The 17,562-nt window shown below is 34.7% G+C and overlaps 1 protein-coding gene across 2 annotated transcripts in view; it reads left to right on the forward strand.

Annotated features, from left to right (window-relative positions):
- The window catches only part of TNKS (tankyrase), a 191,133-nt gene that overhangs the window by 122,454 nt on the left and 51,117 nt on the right, over nucleotides 1-17,562 (forward strand). For both annotated transcript variants that reach the window (XM_081808494.1, XM_006740557.3), the window contains 3 exons: nucleotides 2,459-2,580; nucleotides 4,041-4,132; nucleotides 4,224-4,302. In XM_081808494.1, coding sequence (XP_081664620.1) covers nucleotides 2,459-2,580; nucleotides 4,041-4,132; nucleotides 4,224-4,302 — 293 coding nt within the window. The remainder of the gene's footprint in view (nucleotides 1-2,458; nucleotides 2,581-4,040; nucleotides 4,133-4,223; nucleotides 4,303-17,562) is intronic.

A 17,562-nucleotide genomic window follows, 5' to 3' on the forward strand; every position in this document is an offset into this window, starting at 1 on the left:
TTTTATTTTATTAAATAAGATTCTACCAAGGAATTATTTGAAGAAAAGGATTTAACAAAGTTGGAACTGCTCGAACTCTGGTTTTCATCATCATGTCCGCTGCTTTACAGTAGGCATTCACAATTACAGAGTTCTCTTCAAGAAAATTATACAAGAAACAAAGAAAAACAATATTTTGATCATAACCAGGGTTATAACATTTTCATTACACACATTTTTTTTCTGCTCTTCTCTCTCTTTTTTTAATGTGTTGTTTCCATGGAGCCAAATGAACAAGGTAGTTTGGATTCTGCACATACTAGAGGTGAAAATACTGAAAGTAGCTTTCATTCTTGTTTCAAAATGCATTTGAAAAGAGAAACTTTTAGGGCATTTTATAAACATTAAGTTTTCAGGGTAAGTTGGAGTAATTTGCAGTTTTACTGCCTTCTTTTTAGCTACTTAAGTACTTCCTTGAGGTTTTTTTTTTTTTTTCTTCCTTGAGGTTTTTAAAAACAAACCTTTATGTAACCTTTGCATTTAGAGGGACCATTATATTGTTGATAGATTTTCCATTCTCTGGGGTTTTTTTATTCTTGAGTATACATCAATAAAATATTTTAAATTTGAAAGTCAATTTGGGCAGAAATCTTTACTTTTTTTTCTGAAGAGCAAAAAAATAAATATTTTACTTCTTGTTTTTTGAGAATATCGTGTTGTTTAATTGCATTATTACATCCTAATTTCTTGATTTCCTTAGTACTGCAGTCTTACTGTTTGTTTTTCATAAATTTGCCCATTTAATTTTTTTCTGAGTACCTTTCCTGAACGTAAAGGAGTAATTGAAAAAGTAGAATTGCTTTTATCATTTTGATATCCATAGAACATTTGTCAGAGAAAAAGCCAGTATGATTTGAACTCAGTTTAAATTTTTCTAGACTTCTAGACTTTCTAGACAAAGCAAAATTGTACTTTTTATTTGAAATCAGTTCTCCGTACATCACTTTCCTTTGTAATTGTCAGGATCCTGCTCCTGATATAGGGCAGTTTGTAATTCTTTCACTTGATTTAGCCCTAATTTTATCATTAAAATGAAAATCTGTAATTTTGTTATTTGAAAATACTGGTTTACTTTTATTTCATTTGAACTTGACGTTGAGTTCTGAAGTTTCAAATTCCTGTACTTTGAGGAATTTAGTGATGATAAGGTACCACTAAACAAGAGGTTTTGTAAAAATGGTTTTTCCCCTGAACCTGCCATGACTTATAAATATTCAGCATTCATGCAACAAATTGAATACATACTATGCTCTATACCAAGCAGTATGCTAAGTGATAGGACTACCATAGCAAATAAGGTCATGTGATATGTCTGTGAAAGAAGGCTAAGTGCAAGTGCAATGGACTTCATAAGAAGGAATCCTAACCCAATAATGAGGAACATCAGGAAGGCTTATCCAGAATATCTAAACTGAGACCTTGAACAATAATAGTAGTTATTAAGGCGTGTGTGTGTGTGTGTGTGTGTGTGTGCGTGTGTGTCTCTTTCTCTGTCTTTTGAGGGACAGAGGGAAGTGAGATGAGGAACTCAGGAGAGGAGAGAGGAAAAGAAAGGAATTCAGTAGTAGGCAGGTACAAAGACCTGTAATGGGCCAAGGATTGCTATGTAATGTATTGGGTTACATATCATTTGTATCTTTTTAGAACAATTGTCAACTTTTTGTTAGCAAGTGGTTATATCAGAATACTAACCAAAATTGTAAAATAGAAAATATAACTATACGTTTTTAATTAGAGTACTGGATTTTTATTTATGCCGTTAATTTGGAAATCACGTTTGAAAAGATCTCATACAAGTAATAAATAAAATATTAGTTGTTCTTTGAAAAATTATCAAACTCTGGCACTTCGCCATAGTTCAGTTCTTCCCTTTTCTATGCTAAAACTATTAATATTTTGGTGACTATTTCTCTAAGTGCCTTTTTGGTACCATTTCTTATATTTAGTTGTGGTGCCGATGGTAGTAGAAACAATACAAAAAAATTGGGTCAACCTGTCTTTCCTCTTAAAAGGAATTTTCATTTAATTCCTACTTGAATTTTCATTTAATTATATATACTTTCATGATAGTATGTACAGACCTTTCTTGTTTAAGAGCTATAAAGTATTCCAGTATATATGTGTTTATAACTGGTTTCCATTTGGTGGACATTTTTGGTTGCATGTTTTAAAACTTAGCTGGAGTGAGTATCTTTGTATGTGTATCCTTATGAATTCTGAGAGTATAAACATCTTATTTCACACATTTTTCAAAAGTTTTCATTAACTATACATCCTTTGCACCTTTATCATCCTGTCTGTTGCTGCTATTGGTAAAATAGAGCAATATGTAAAATTAATAATTTTCTGATTTGTCATCATGCTAAAATGATTTTTACAGATTTTAAATCTTTTATGTCAACCATTATTTCATTAACAGATGAATTTAAAGGTCATTCTTTACTCCAAGCGGCCAGAGAAGCAGACTTAGCCAAAGTTAAAAAAACACTCGCTTTGGAAATCATTAATTTCAAACAACCACAGTCTCATGAAACTGCGCTGGTAAGATTTTATTGTTAATCCATTCCTTAGGTCTATAACAGTAGTGGAGGGACAAAGTATGATTTTCATTTCAGAAACCTTAAAGTAACTTTAGTATCTGAAATGCCAGGAATTGCCATTTTAATGTTGGTTGCATTGATTTTTAAATTTGGTTCAGGAAATGATTGCTTTTATGGGTGAGGGAATAGACATTTGCTCACCTGTGATTTGGGAATTATTTTTACCTTTGTCTTTACCCAACCATATCATAGCAAATCTACTTTTGTGGCCAATTCTTTCATAAAATACAAGACGTGATTTTCTTTTTAGAATCTTTTTTTTTTTTATGTTGCTAGGTAAAGACTATTTGTTTTCTGTAGAAGATTAAAGTATTTTCAAAGGTACTTGCATCATCCTTTGGAGCAATTATCTTAATTATCCAAAGAATTACTACATTCATTATAGAAAAATGATAAGATGATAAATTTTTTGTTCCAGACTGTACAAATTGTTTTTTTAAACTCCTCATGTTTTTTCTTCTAATGTACTTTCAGAAAGATTAGCTTATTTTCCTGGTCATTGACCACATTAAGTTTCAGATATAGGGCTGGTAAAATTATTCCTGAATTCAGAATTTAAACATACACTATGCCTCTATCACAGACCTGTAAATACGCTTCAGTTAACAGTCCCACATATATCTGGCACAAAAAAAGTCAAGCTATAGTCACTTCTTGCTGAAAATGACATTAAAAGAGTCGACAAACTGAAATGGGCCAACTGTATGTATCCTTAAATACATGACTCTTGAACTGGGATTCAGATACATTCACACTCTCCAGCATTATGCCAGGAGATACGCAAAGCAACAGAGTAAACCTGACCTGCTTTTTTGGAGTGTTTGTTTTATTCATTAGTAAGTAGGTTTTTACTCTTCAAATTTTAATACAAACATTTATATAAAACAAAGTTGAATGCAAAAACTATACAAATATAGGATAAAACATAAAATTTCTGAGAATACGTCTTCTGCTAAGCTCCTTCAAGTTTATTGCCTTTTTGCCTGTCCCTGGGCATATAGGCTTATAGTGCTAGGAGTAGCTCTGGGGCAGAGTTTGAGAACTGTTGATTTATGTGGCTGACAACCTAATGAAGGATTGACTAATTCAGGTAAGAGTATTTGTAGCTTTGGAGAGGCAGCATTCTGATACCTCCAAATAAGTATATATTGGATAATTACTTATTGGCCAAAGGAAAAGAAACAAAGTCTCTCTTAATGCTTAACTAAGATAATTTCACCTTGGTTTAAAGGCGTATGTCTTATACTTCCAGTATATTTAGAAAGAATTTGATCATCTCCATAATGTAAAATATATGTTTTGACAGAACAATATTCTAAATAGTCAGCAGATGCTATTTAATTCCGGTATCTCTTTTAAATAGAAGTTTATTTTATTAACTTAGTTGTGTTTACTTTATAGCACTGTGCTGTGGCCTCCCTGCATCCCAAACGAAAACAAGTGACAGAACTATTACTTAGAAAAGGAGCGAATGTTAATGAAAAGAATAAAGAGTAAGTGTAATTGCAGAGGGAGTAGTATGGTTTTTAAAAGGGAAATGCAACAAAACTAGGAAATTTCCTTTTCCTTTTCTCCTCTCCATAGTTTCATGACTCCCCTGCACGTTGCAGCAGAAAGAGCTCACAATGACGTCATGGAAGTTCTGCATAAGCATGGAGCAAAGGTAAGACGCACACCTGAAATAAACTGTCAGACTTGGAATTGAGTAGCCTAGCTGCTCCTAAGACTCTTACTGTTCTCTTGGATTTTCCTGGAAAAATGAATTTTGTAAAGGACTGTTACCATGTATTTGAAGTCACCTGTTCTCTTTTAAAGGTGATTTAAATCTTGTTACTAATAAAAATAATTACCTGTGTTTTATTGTACTTTACTGCCATTCTTCTGTAAAGCAATAAAATGTAGCTACAGTCTTATCATTCAAAATCCATTTAACTTTACATTGTTTTACAATAATACTGGAATTGAGGGATTTTGATAGTCAACATCATTGATGGTTTATCAGAATAATTTATGTAAATGATAGTCAGAATATTGCTCCTTATTCTAAAGAACATTTTTGTTCCTTCAAACTGGTAATGATAATAATTTTCTCAAATAACCTCGACACTAAAGAAATACGAATTTTTGGGGTAACCATTTTTGTTGGCATTGTCTGAAATTATGAATTGCTTGAGGGAGGAAGGAAGCAAACTGGTTGTTTTTCAGAGGTGACTTGAAATTGGAAATTTTTAAATCCTCAAGAGTATGTATTTTAAAGTAGAAGTCTCCAAAGTAGACACTCTATGGAACATACAAGATGAGCCATTGGGGACAGGAAAAAATATTAGAATTTTAATTTATTAAGATAGTAATTTCTTTATTTCTGAATAAAGAAATTAACATCTGCTAATATTCAATACACAGATTTATGCTGGCTCCCTCATTAGGTCCATGTGTCAGCCTGTCTGAGTCAGCTCAAGGTGTTTCCTGAGGAAGAATGGGAGTCTGAGTAGCAAAGGATTGACACTGACAAACTCACTCATCTGTTCACTTTCAGCCTGTTGTCACATATCGCACTTTACACATGCCTAAATGAGTAGATTTATGGGTACTATCCTAAATGGTAGATCCTTCATAAATAACATTGTTGGCAATCCGAGGGAATGACAGTCTTATAGCATAAAGAGATTATCTGGCTATTTCATGAATTAGTATTTTCAGGAATTGTCATACTTAGTTGTTGTGCCTTTTTTTTTTTAATGAAAATAAGAGGATTGAAAATTTGTCATCATCTGTGATGACAAATGGCATGTGTGTAGGTATTTTTTACTTGTATGTAGGTACTTTTTAAAAAAAGAAACATAGTCAAACCCTTGAAGGCAAAGATTACATATTTTATGCATATTTGAGTAAATGGGAAAGTGACTGCATTTTTAAAGAAACTTCAAAAAATGAAGAAGACATTTGAGAATAGATTTTTAGAAAATGTCCACTGTTTGTGAATTTTTTTTTTTGCCAAAAAATGGTGTAAATCACCCAGCTGTTTTATCTACATATAATTAAAAAACTTGAAATCAGAATTTTCTAACCTGTTTTAAAGTGTTTCTTAATTTGTGTTTAGGTGGTTTTTGAACCTATTAGAAAACATCAAGGAAGATGCAATTTACTAGCAGAATTTCAATTAAAACCTTAGCAAAATTGGTAAATGGCATTAAAAATAAAACTTTTTATTTAGTAGACACTGGTCACAATGCACATTTTCCCAGTGGCTCTACCATGTCTCAGTCACATCTTTTGAGCCAATGTGATCAATGGGACAAGCTGTTGAAAATGGACTTAGAATCAGACCCTCAAATCTACCTCACAATTTTTTACAAGATTTTTTTAAGGTTTTTTTAATTGAGCCAAAAGATATTTTCTAAATTAGTAATTAAAATATTTTTTAAAGTTTTAATTGTTTCATCTCTTTCCCATCCTTTATAATTCTCTTTTTATGTAATTTTTACATGTATCTATCATGTATTAGTATAGCACTGTTTGTTACAATTTACAAATGGGCACATATATTTATTGAACGGGTTCTCAAAACATTTTTTCACTCATAAGGTTCACGATCCAAAAATTTGGGTATCCTTGCTTTAAAAGGACCATTGGTGTTTTTATTTGAAAAGGTGAGGGTGAACTGGAACAAAAGGGAACAGAGTTCTAAGATTTATTACCTACTTTGAGGGTACGACTAGGGCATTGTTATATAAGTAATGTCTAGTTGCTCTGCCAAGCAGAAAATACTAAGCTAAGTGGGCTCTCTGCTATACTTAAGAGCATTGTATGTTGATCATTGACCTATTTTTTAAAAAATAGCTTATAGCATTTATAATGTTCTTGTTCTTGAAAAACCTGAACAATGCCCTTCATTTTTGGAAAATACCTATTTGTTGTCTCCCATGAGTCATTTTGTTTCATGAAATTTCAGTGAAAAATAACATTATTTTATAAGCTGTCCCAGTCAGCATTACTCAAGGTTTGTGGTTCTCAATCTTTTTCAGCTGTTCGTGTTCACAGTACATTCTCATCAATAATGTCTCAATCCATCACTGGAGCACATGTAATTTTAAACACCTTGTCAGTGATAGAGAATGACTTTTAGACTAGTTTACCCTCCTTAGCCCTTCCACTACAGTTAATCTAAATCAAGAACTCCTACTATTAGGCGCTTTAAAATAGAAAAAAAAAATCATATTTAATCAGGGCTCTGAACCAATAAATACCAATTGCCATCCTCCCATTCGCTTACTCCCTGGTTTCAAGGGAGGCTGCTGTCCGTCAGGGTTGGTTTATCTGGTAGCTAATGTGTTAGTAAAAACTTACTGTAAAAACCCAGCTTAGCTACTGTTGAGCCCCAGTGTTTGCTTGCTTAGTGTCCTTTCTGGAGAACTCACGGTTTCAATTTGATTTTTAGACAACTTATGCTTTCCATTTGATTCTAAAAGCACCTTCTGAATGAGGTGCTTGAATTAGGACTCAGCCCCCTTACACTGTCTCCACCATCCTGCTTCCTGCCCCTCCTCATGTCAAGTTCCCGAGCGAAGCCTAGTAAATCAGAAAAGGCAGAGAATTTGATAGGGAGATGTAATACCATTAACTAATTTGTCTTACTTAGACAGATAGAACTTAGTAATATTTACATAAGCCAAAACTTTCTTTTGCTCAAAGCTTGATGATAAATATAAAGTTCAGGTTCACCATGCATGTTAAACTAAACATATTGTGAATGTAACATAGGCAGACATACTTTTCAGTTTACAGTCCTCCACTTTCTAGTTTTGTGAACTTGAACTTAATTTCCTGGAACCTTAATTGACTTATCAGTGATATGTGGGTGTTAATACCTCCTCTATGAGGATTTGTGTGTGTGTGTGTGTGTGTGTGTAAAAATTAAATGAGCTATGTATATATAGGTACATAGTTTAGTACCTGGCATACAAGCAATACTTTGGTTACTTGTAAATATGAGCATTGTATTTTTTCCATATTTGTCTTTCCAAACATATTGCATATTTCCCTTAATTATCTAAATTTTTATATAAGCTTTATAAACCAGTTCCTTTATAATTTGTTTTGATCCACTAACTCAACAAATACTGAAATGCAAAATGATTAAGACTGTGTGCTAGATACTGTGGAAGACACCAATTTGAAAGTTTATGCAGTTACCAAACTTGAAGCTAATCCTGACTGCAATTTAGTGGCATTAGCAATTAAGAAGGAAGAGAAAGATGAAAGCCACTTATGAAGGAATAATTATATATATGGAAATGAATAGGGCGCTAGAGTGGACTTAGAAACTGGTGGTCAGTTCAGGGAAGTAAGAAAGCTAGAGAGAAATACTGGTTTCCTCTGCCTTGATAATTTTGTACTTAGAGTTGATATGATATAGGGACACGTAGATAAAACTAGTGGTTGAAAATACAGCACTAGAGTACGAAAGCAGTCTAGGATTAGAGAGATCTTTTGGAAAGCCATCAATATAGTAATCACGTGTCGCAAGGTCCTGGTAGAGAAAATATGGAGAGAGATGAGTTTAGAGTTAAGGAAAGGACCTTTGCAGATTACCGTGTTTAAAGAGCAGCAATGGGAAGAGAAAACTGACAGGTCTATCACATGTCTATTTGCGTGTAATAGCAGTATGAAGAAGAAACAGGTGATCAGTGCTACAGGGAGAAATCAAGGTAGGCAGGCCATTTAACTGGGCAATTTTTATGTAAAGGCTTTGGCAGCTTTAGAAGGAGGTGTTCCAAAGATATAGGGATAGAGAATTGTATTCATTAGGGTCTTGGCAATAAACAGCACACGCAAAGTGGATAATTTGAGGAAAGTTTAATAAAGGAATGATAAGCAAAGGTGGGCAAGGTTTAAAGATATGAGCAAGGGATAGCAGGTGGGGAGACATTATCATTTTTGGGCCTGAGGGGCAAGGAAAGGGAGAGGTCCCTGGAAGCAGAAGAAGGTAGCTATTAAGAGAAGGCCCCCTGACAGCACTTTGAGAGGGTGTATCTAACCCCTGCCTCTCACACTCCTGCTCCCCACCAGTCTCCTGCCATTGCCTCCCATTAGCCAGATGTAATAAGAACTTAAAGACCAAAAGAGTTCATTGATATGATCCATATAAGTGAGTTTCCCAGGACACAGAGCAGGGTGGAGGATAGATAGGAATCTGGAGGGGCAAGCAGGCAATGTTCAGAAAAAGGATAGAAAGCAAATGGCAGTAAAAAGGAGGGTTATAAGAAAATGGGGGTATTAGCCAACTCATTTGAAAAATCCACTTTTATAGTGGAGTAAATTTTTGTTTCTAAAAAATATTGATTATCTCTATCAACCCCCAGCTTTACAAGATTGCTGTAAAGCCTAAATAGGAGAGACATGAAGATTTTATCTTTCGTATGGCAGGGTTTTTTCTTATTATTGTTAGCTACCCTGGCATTCTACTGCTACTGCTTTGTCTGCTATCATTATTAAGTAGAACTTAAGTCCCAGTTGCATATGGTATTATGAACACCTAAAAATGAAAGGTTTAATTCAGAAGTGCTTTCTTTCATATTATATAAAAGCACTGCTATTTTGTCATTACTCGAGCATCTGTTAAATGTGTGGAACATGGAGAAATTTCTTTTGATTGTTCATTTGTCTTAATTTGACAGATTTATTTATATTGTATGTAAGAAGAAATTGTGTCAATAGTAATTGGCATTAAATGGGCTTATTTCTCACATTGAGAAGTGATGAAGAGTCTTTGCTCACTTTGGGGAAATGTGTTAGCTCATTATAAGGATTTGATTAATGCCTTTCTAGAGGTGAATTGATAAGCAGTTTCTATTAGCCCAAAGATGTTAAATAAAATGCATTCAAAGCTATAGATTTAAAGTTCACATATCTGCCGTTTGAGCATATCAGCATAAAGAGCAAAGGGGCCAGTGCTTCAGAGACATTTTAGTTACTAGTAACAGATCAATTGAATCTAGAGTAAGCATAAATGGAAATCTGTTTTATACTTATATAAATGTATGCTTACTACTTTTCTGAGATAACCCATAGTAGCTGAGATTCACAAAAGACTAGAACGAGAAATTTGTAAACTGTTGGGTACCTTGACTGCATTTTCCGTCTCTCTTTCTGCAGTTGCTTGGTTTCTTTTCTTTGTTGATCTTTGTTCATTAGTTTCATTATTCTTTTTATAGACTGTATTTTTGTTTTACTTCTCTATGGCCTAAATATAGGCTTTTCAGCCCCTCCTTTATGTGTCTTTGGCTTAGAAATATACCACCTGCAGCTACTGTCTCTCCTGAGTCTCAGGGACAAGAAGGGGAGAATCTGAATGAGGCTGCAGTTTGTGCTCATGGCCGTTAGATTGACTCCTGCTAGTCTAATCAGCTATGCTCGGGGAGTTGTTTCTCAGACAGTTAGGGCATGTGAGAAGGTGAGTACCCTTTTAATAAGTTCGAGTTCAGCTAGTAAACAATCTAGTTTCATGTCTTTCAAATTATATTGAAATTTAACTTCTTAGACAAATTCGATACTCCATAGTGGATTCACAACACATAAAAGGATTAAAACCCTTTTAAAGTGGGGCGCCTGGGTGGCTCAGTCGGTTAAGCATCCGACTCTTGGTTTTGGCTCAGGTCATGATCTCGGGGTCGTGGAATCGAGCCCTGCGTTGGGCTCCATGCTTAGCAGGGAGTCTGCTTGAGATTCTCTCTCCCTTTGCCCCTCCCCCCACTTGTGCTCACGCATTCTCTCTCTCTCAAATAACTCTTTTAAAAAAGAAAACAAACCTTTTAAAGTGAAATATTGATTACTGTACTAGAATTTTAGTTAAGAATTAAATTGTGGTTATTTTGTCTATTTCATCCTTCACAGGAGAGGCTTTAACTATGTCCATCCCACCATGGATAACAATGCTCTGTGTATATCTGTAAAACTTTAAAATCAAATTAAATTATACCCTTACCACAGATAAAATAAGTCCGTTATTTTCAATATTAAGCAATTTTGTCAACATTGACATTAACTTTTTTTCCCTTCAAATTTCTAGGGAAAGAAGAATGCATGTTTTTTGGTTAGAGAATATTTTAATAGTTGGGTTCCTAAATGGCTCAGTCACTTAAGCGTCCGACTCTTGATTTAGGCTCAGGTCATGATCTCAGGGTGGTGGGATAGAGCCCTGTGTGAGGCTCCTTCTCAGAGGGGAGTCTGCTTGAGATTTTCTCTTTCCCTCTTCCTCTTCCCTTCCCTCCCACGCACACACGTGCGCTCGAGCTCTTTCTCTCAAATAAATCTTTTTTTAAAAAAAGAGAATATTTTAATAGTCTAGTGTTTGCTTGGTATACACACTAGTATGATGAAAATAGTATCCTTTATCACCAGAATTTACCAATTTATTGTTCTCGTGAACCATTCACTTACCAACCATTTTTGAACACCGCTTTTACAAGGCATTGTACTGGTTACTAGGGGGTGTGTTTGAATTTGATCAAGAGTCTTCTTCTAAGGGACTTAAAATCTAGTAATAATAGTCTTATCCAACGCAGTCAAATTGAATAGCTATTGTATAAATTGGAAAGTGATGTATATAAGAGAAATACAGGTAGACTGCTATTCAGAGAATAGTTATTCTACTGGTAGTAACAGGCCGGGGGAGAGATTAGAGAAATTTCATGAGGAAAGTGGGATTTCAGCTAGGAATGTTCAGGAATTAGATATATAGAAATTGGCAAAATACAAATAATATATTTTAAGTAATAACTCAATCAGGAAGGCAGAGGAGTTAGAAGTTATGATTAGTGAGTCCAGAAGTTACTGAAAAGAAGAATATAATGGAAATCTTGAAGGAGATATATTGGAACAAGGTCTTGGTAGTTTTCCACTGGAGAGTTTTGATTTTGTTCTCATAATACTTGGAGAGCCATTGGAAATTTTTGAATAGGCAGGTGGCATGCACAGAATCCTGCTTCAGAAAGATAAATACTTCCTAGAAAACTACTGTCTTCTGGAAAGCCAATTACAGAAATGGAGATTCAAGGTATGTGCATAATATCTGGCATAATGATTTAGCAGTACTCAACAAAATTAGCTTTTTAAGATTTTTGTAAAAAGGGATGATAGTAAGACAATGTTTCTTACCTTCAAGCTAAGAGGGTTATAATGTGCCTGCCACCTGTTCCCTAGGTTATTATAATCTGTCCACCAGGACATGGACCTATTTCAGATTCCTATCTTTTACTCCTTTCTTGCAGATTTATGAAAGCCTACTATTTTTCTTTTTACTCTTCACTTTCACTTTCAAAGTGGCCTGATTTAGGGGGGAAGTACATTGTCATTCTAGCTAAAAGAATACAGAGACTGTTTTCAACTCTGAGGTTACTTGAAATCCAGTTTAGATTGAGATGTACCCTGCTCAACAGCTAAAGTAGAATTACAATGTGAGTTAACAATAGATGATTAATTACAGAAATATCACAGAACAGTTCGTGATTAATTACCAAATGAGTGATATGGACAATGATACCTTTGAGTTTAGGAGAGAGATGAACTCAGTTTCGAGATTAACACTTTGAGACTAGGCTATTCACACTGATTCGAATATTGAGAGACTCCCCTCAGCCATTTCCTTATAGTCTGCATGCTGGTTTCCAGGATTGTTTAGGCGTGTTTGAACCATACTTTTATATCCTATATATTTCAGGCCAAATGCCATTGTGGTTTTATATCATTTATCTAATTACCCTCTATAGGCAAATCATTAATTACTACTCAAGTAGAAATAGAAAAACGCATACCTCAGGTTTCTATCTCCAGATACAAGGGGGGAAAGGGGAATATGTTTTGTCTCTAAAACTGCCAGATAGGTTTTTCTTCTGACACCTTCTGAATATGTATCTCAAGCCAGTCCTGTGCACACATTACCACACATTATATGTAGCATTTTTCTTATTTGAAGCAGTTTCTGTACTTCGGTGAAAATAATCTCCTTAGTGCTGAATGGTAAGAATCTTTGGTGACATCCTCTATCATATCCAGCTGGTAGAGATTGTGATGGAGGGGAATAGAGATTTTGTATCATTTTAAAGATCAGTAATGGCTCCAGCAGACAGCCGATTTCCCATCCAACAATCATTGTTCCCTTTCTTTAGACCAGGTCTAAAGAAGACTTGATCAGAAAAATTGATGTAACACTCCCTATTTTGTTCCAGAAGTACGTATGTTGCTGATTCCAGATTTTATATATATATATAGAATTAAATTAAAAGAATTAAATTAAAAGAATTAAAATTGTATCTCCTTAAAATATGAATAATAAATTAATGATGGTATATATAAAATCTCATTTTTTTTAGGTTAAAAGCAAAACTTACGGAGAGCAGTGTGTGTGTGTGTGTGTGTGTGTGTATGTAAGTATAGCTATTTAATTTGAAAGTTCTTACAAGAATCCTTGTGAGTGGCAATCTCACTTATTTGGTTATCTCAGCTTGAATGACCATTTAAGTGCTTAATTATTTGTATAATACTAGATTGTATTTTTTGGTTTATTTCTTTTTTTTAGAAGTTTAATTCTTATAAAGAATATTTTAAATGTTGTTAAGCCTGTTTTTGACTGAGTGAAAAATTGTCAGTGTGTGAGTGAAAATTGCCAAAGCCGAGAGGACAAAAAAACAATGTTGTCATGACTTTCAGGTTGTCATGGTCTTTAGTTGGCCCTTTTATTCAGTGTTTTCAATTATAGATTTTGTGGATAACATGCTCAAGTCATTTAATCTCCTGTATTTCTCCATCAATAGAGTGAATTACTACCAATTCCCATTTATGTAACTTATAGAATGGTGGTAGAGTAATAAATCCAGACTTATGGGAACCATTAAACAATTAGAGTTCCCTATAACTCTCTGGGATCACAATGAAATATAATTACACTAGCTCCACAATATCACCCTTTTTCACTGTGAAACTGACTTAGAGCAGCAATGCAAATCCTGCCAGATGACCCGTTTAAAAAATCAGGGAACGGGGATTGACCTGTAGTCCTATAAAATAGTTACTGCTGCCCTCTAAAAACAAATTTGTCACCTACCTTGGAAAGCGCATACATTTTGGACTTAATTGCCTTGAACCACTTCAGAATACATATGTGGAGGGAAAAAGAATAGATTGACCACTTTGTAGAGAGCCCTGATTGTATCCCATGACTGGTTGATAAAAGAATAAACAAAGGCAGACTATTAAAGTGTTGATAAAGTTAAATAGAAGAGGAAGTTAGGGGCCTTAATTTTTATTTTCAATTTTGAATCAGAAATGGTTCCAACTGACAGCCGATTTCCCATCCAGCAATCATTGTTCCCTTTCTTTGCTTCAGAACAGGGATCAGCAAACATGTTCTCAAAAGTCCAGATAGTAAATATTTTTGGCTTTGTGGGTACTTATGTAGCCATTTTAAATGCAATCATTTAAAAATATAAAAATCATTCTTCACTTGCAAGCAGTACAAAAATAGTCAGCTGGTTGGAATTAACCCATGGATCATAGCTTGCTAACTTCCTCTGTGGAACTCTATTTTGTTCAGATTTGGGAGCTTCACAGAAGCCTGGGTCTGAAACAGTGTTAGTAATCTTATTCTCCTTGCTTGTGACTCGTATAGGCATCAGTTTGGGAGGCATTTTTGGCCCTCGCCGTAGGAAGTCCACTGAGAAAAGTTTCTTCTTTTTTTACAATAGATGTATAAAATATCCTTTTTGGCTTTGGAGTATGGAGTTGATGGCCTAGAGCTGCCTCAGGCACCTTTTGACCATAGAAGGACAAGCCTGGAGTCCTTAGATTAGGGAATCTGAGAAATTTGACATTTGCTTCTAATGAGGACATGCTCTAATGAGGATTTTCCTCACAAAAACCCTTGTCGAATGTCTATTTAATATTTTCCCTGGCATCCATTCTTGTTCATTCTCTGGGTTGTACAAAGTATCACCAAATTGTTGTAGTTGTGTTATCCTGCTTGTTTCTGTGGAATGAGTACGTCTGTTAAATATCGCTGATACTTTTCTACGGCTTCTCGCAGTGCTTCATCTTTGTTGTCTGATAAAGCCCTCCATCGATATTCTTTTGTTGCTGTGATAACTATTTAGAGTTTGAGGGGAAAATTCTCTCATAATAAAAAATATATACATTTTCTAAAGCAAAGAATTTTATATTACGCTGCTCTGTCTTGTACTTTAAGAAAGTTTAGTTTTCTGAGATACTAGAATATAATACCATCTATGGAAATGAGTAAATGCCTTATATACATAAACAGGGTTGAGGACATAAAGCTTCAGTATATGATCAAGGTTTTAACTTTCTAGCATTATCAATTAGTCCTCATCAAATGGTTGGAATTTTTTTCAGCTAGACATAAAAAACACCTTTTATAAATGAACTCTAATAATGATTTATATATTCTATATTTTTCACTTATTCACATAAGCTATTCACATAGCTCCAAGCTATGTCCTAGACCTTGTATTTCTGGGGTTGGGGAGGGCAGAGGGGAAGAATTACATTTAAGATCAAGTCATAATTTCTGCTTTTAAATAGCTTCCAATTTACATATAGCATCTAGCACAGAGCCTAACATCAGTAAGTGCTTAGTAAATGTAAGTTGTATCCCTTCCTTATGAGACTTTTCAGGAGGTAAACAACTTGGTTCTAATTTTGACAGCTGTACACGAGGGTAAGAAGTATGAAACAGAGAAATGAGCATGTGTTAGTGGAGCTGCATTCAGGACCACCCCTCCAAAACTGAGGGTAGAGAGGAACAAGGAAAGTTAATGTAAATAATATTGGTGAGTGGTGATTTTTGCCCAGATTTGTTCCATGAATGCATGCCCCAGAGTGAGTGAGAGACAGAAGGGAATCTGCTGTTTTCTGTATGTGCTCAGTTTCACCATGCATATATCTCGAGACAACCTCTCCTTACATATAGTGTGTTTTTAGTGTTTAAAGATACTGAATGACTTCGGTGTTCAGTTGATCTGCTAACACAGTGAAGGTAAAACTGGCGAGTTTTGAATTTACTAAGAAACCTTATATCTGTCTCTGCCATTGGAAGGATAATGTTGACCAAAGACAGATTTTACCTTTTGCAATGACTTTAGAAACTAACACCTTCATAAAATGGGGTTCCAGTGTAATCTAATAAAGCTGGAGCATAGCAAGCCTATCAAATTGTGATGAAAAAATATAGTAGGAAAATAGTATAAAAGTAAATTACAGATAGTCTTAAATGACATGCTGAGGCGTTCAAGTTTACTTGAAGGCACTGAAGAGTCTCTGAGTTTGAGCTGAAAAATAACTTGGTAATATCTGTATTTTGAAGTAGTAATTCTCGACCATGTTCCTATGATTTAACAAGCTATACTGAGGATTTCTGCCACTACAATTAAATAATTTAGTGGGTTTCTTGTCAAATTTCCAGAAAAATGTTAATGATTAGAATGTTCCCAATTTTAAGTTTTTCTCTTGTGGTGAGGTAACAAAGAAAAAGAAAGTCAAGAAGTTTACTTTGGTAGCTTATGTTTTCCATCAATACATGCTAATGGCTGTGCTTTTATGTCGCTTTGTATAAACAGTCGCTTCTCCACTGGCAAATGAGATCTAATTAAATATATCAGTATTTCATGGCAAATTTTGTGAAACACCATTAAGAATTTAGATGAACCCTTGCCTGAACAAGTGTGACAGCCTTACTTAAAATGATGAAAGACTGAGACATGGACATCAGTCGTCTTAAATCTTTTCTTTCCTTAATCTTGTATTTGGTGGGTGTGCACAAATGCTTAGAATAATGTGCTAGCATATATTTGAAAATTTACTGTATGCCCTGAAGAGGAGCTTTCTAGAAAACTCAGAAAAACCTATATAATACAATCCATAATCTCAATAGCCATAACAAAAACTAGCCCCGTGTTAAAATTTGTAAGATAGTACTAACTTGACATGGGTATTCAGAAAGGCAGTAATCACCAAGCCTTCAAGTAATCAAGACTTCTTAAGAAAGATGAGACTTGCACTGGATTTCATAATCCAGAAAGGCAGAAAGAAGGGCTTCTCTGAAAGAATCAGCATGTACAATGAACATGGACTTTGGTCTGATTGGAATAGAACGTATTTACTGGGGCATCCTGGAAAACAGGTTTGATCAAATTATGAAGCTGATGCCAAAGTTGAATGTTATCTTAAAACTAGCTAAATTATTCTTCCTTTATAACTCTTCGAAGTTTTAAAAATGGAACATTTGAAAATTTAAATTTTTTTTGCTGAGGGTTAAATGTTGTGTTAGTAATTGAGGCATTAGTAATTCAGGTTAGTAATGAGGGTATTCTATTAAAATTATTTACTAAAATTAGAAAAGAAATGTAATTAACTACTTTGACTGTCTTGGCTTACATGTTCTGTTGTCTTTATGTTACGGGAGCAAGTTAGGTAAAACCCATTCATCCAAAAGTATTTCACGTACATCTTGGATGAGGCAGGCAGTGAACATCGGAGTCCCAGCCCTCAGAGACCTTACATTCTAATTGTTGAGGGGAGTGGCAGGGAGTGGAAGATGGACAGGAAGACAGTCATTCAGGGCAGGGATGAGGATGCTGTAATTTTCAATAAGGCAGTCAGAGAAGGATAACTAAGAAACTGATATTTTTTTCAGAAGCAGTAACCAAAAGTTAATAGTAAATAGTCTGTGGCATTTTTCAGGATGCTTTTGATGGTTTATTTTTCTTTTTTCTTTTTTGAAGATTCTATTTATTTATTTGACAGAGAGAGAGAGAGAGCAAGAGCAGGAACACAAGCAGGGGTAGTGAGAGAGGAGGGAGAAGTAGGCTTCCCGCTGAGCAGGGAGCCTGATGCAGGGCTCGATCCCAGGACC

This window comes from Leptonychotes weddellii, chromosome 2 (genome assembly GCF_054177405.1).
Source record: "Leptonychotes weddellii isolate Sample4059 chromosome 2, ASM5417740v2, whole genome shotgun sequence".
Classification (NCBI taxonomy): domain Eukaryota; kingdom Metazoa; phylum Chordata; class Mammalia; order Carnivora; family Phocidae; genus Leptonychotes; species Leptonychotes weddellii.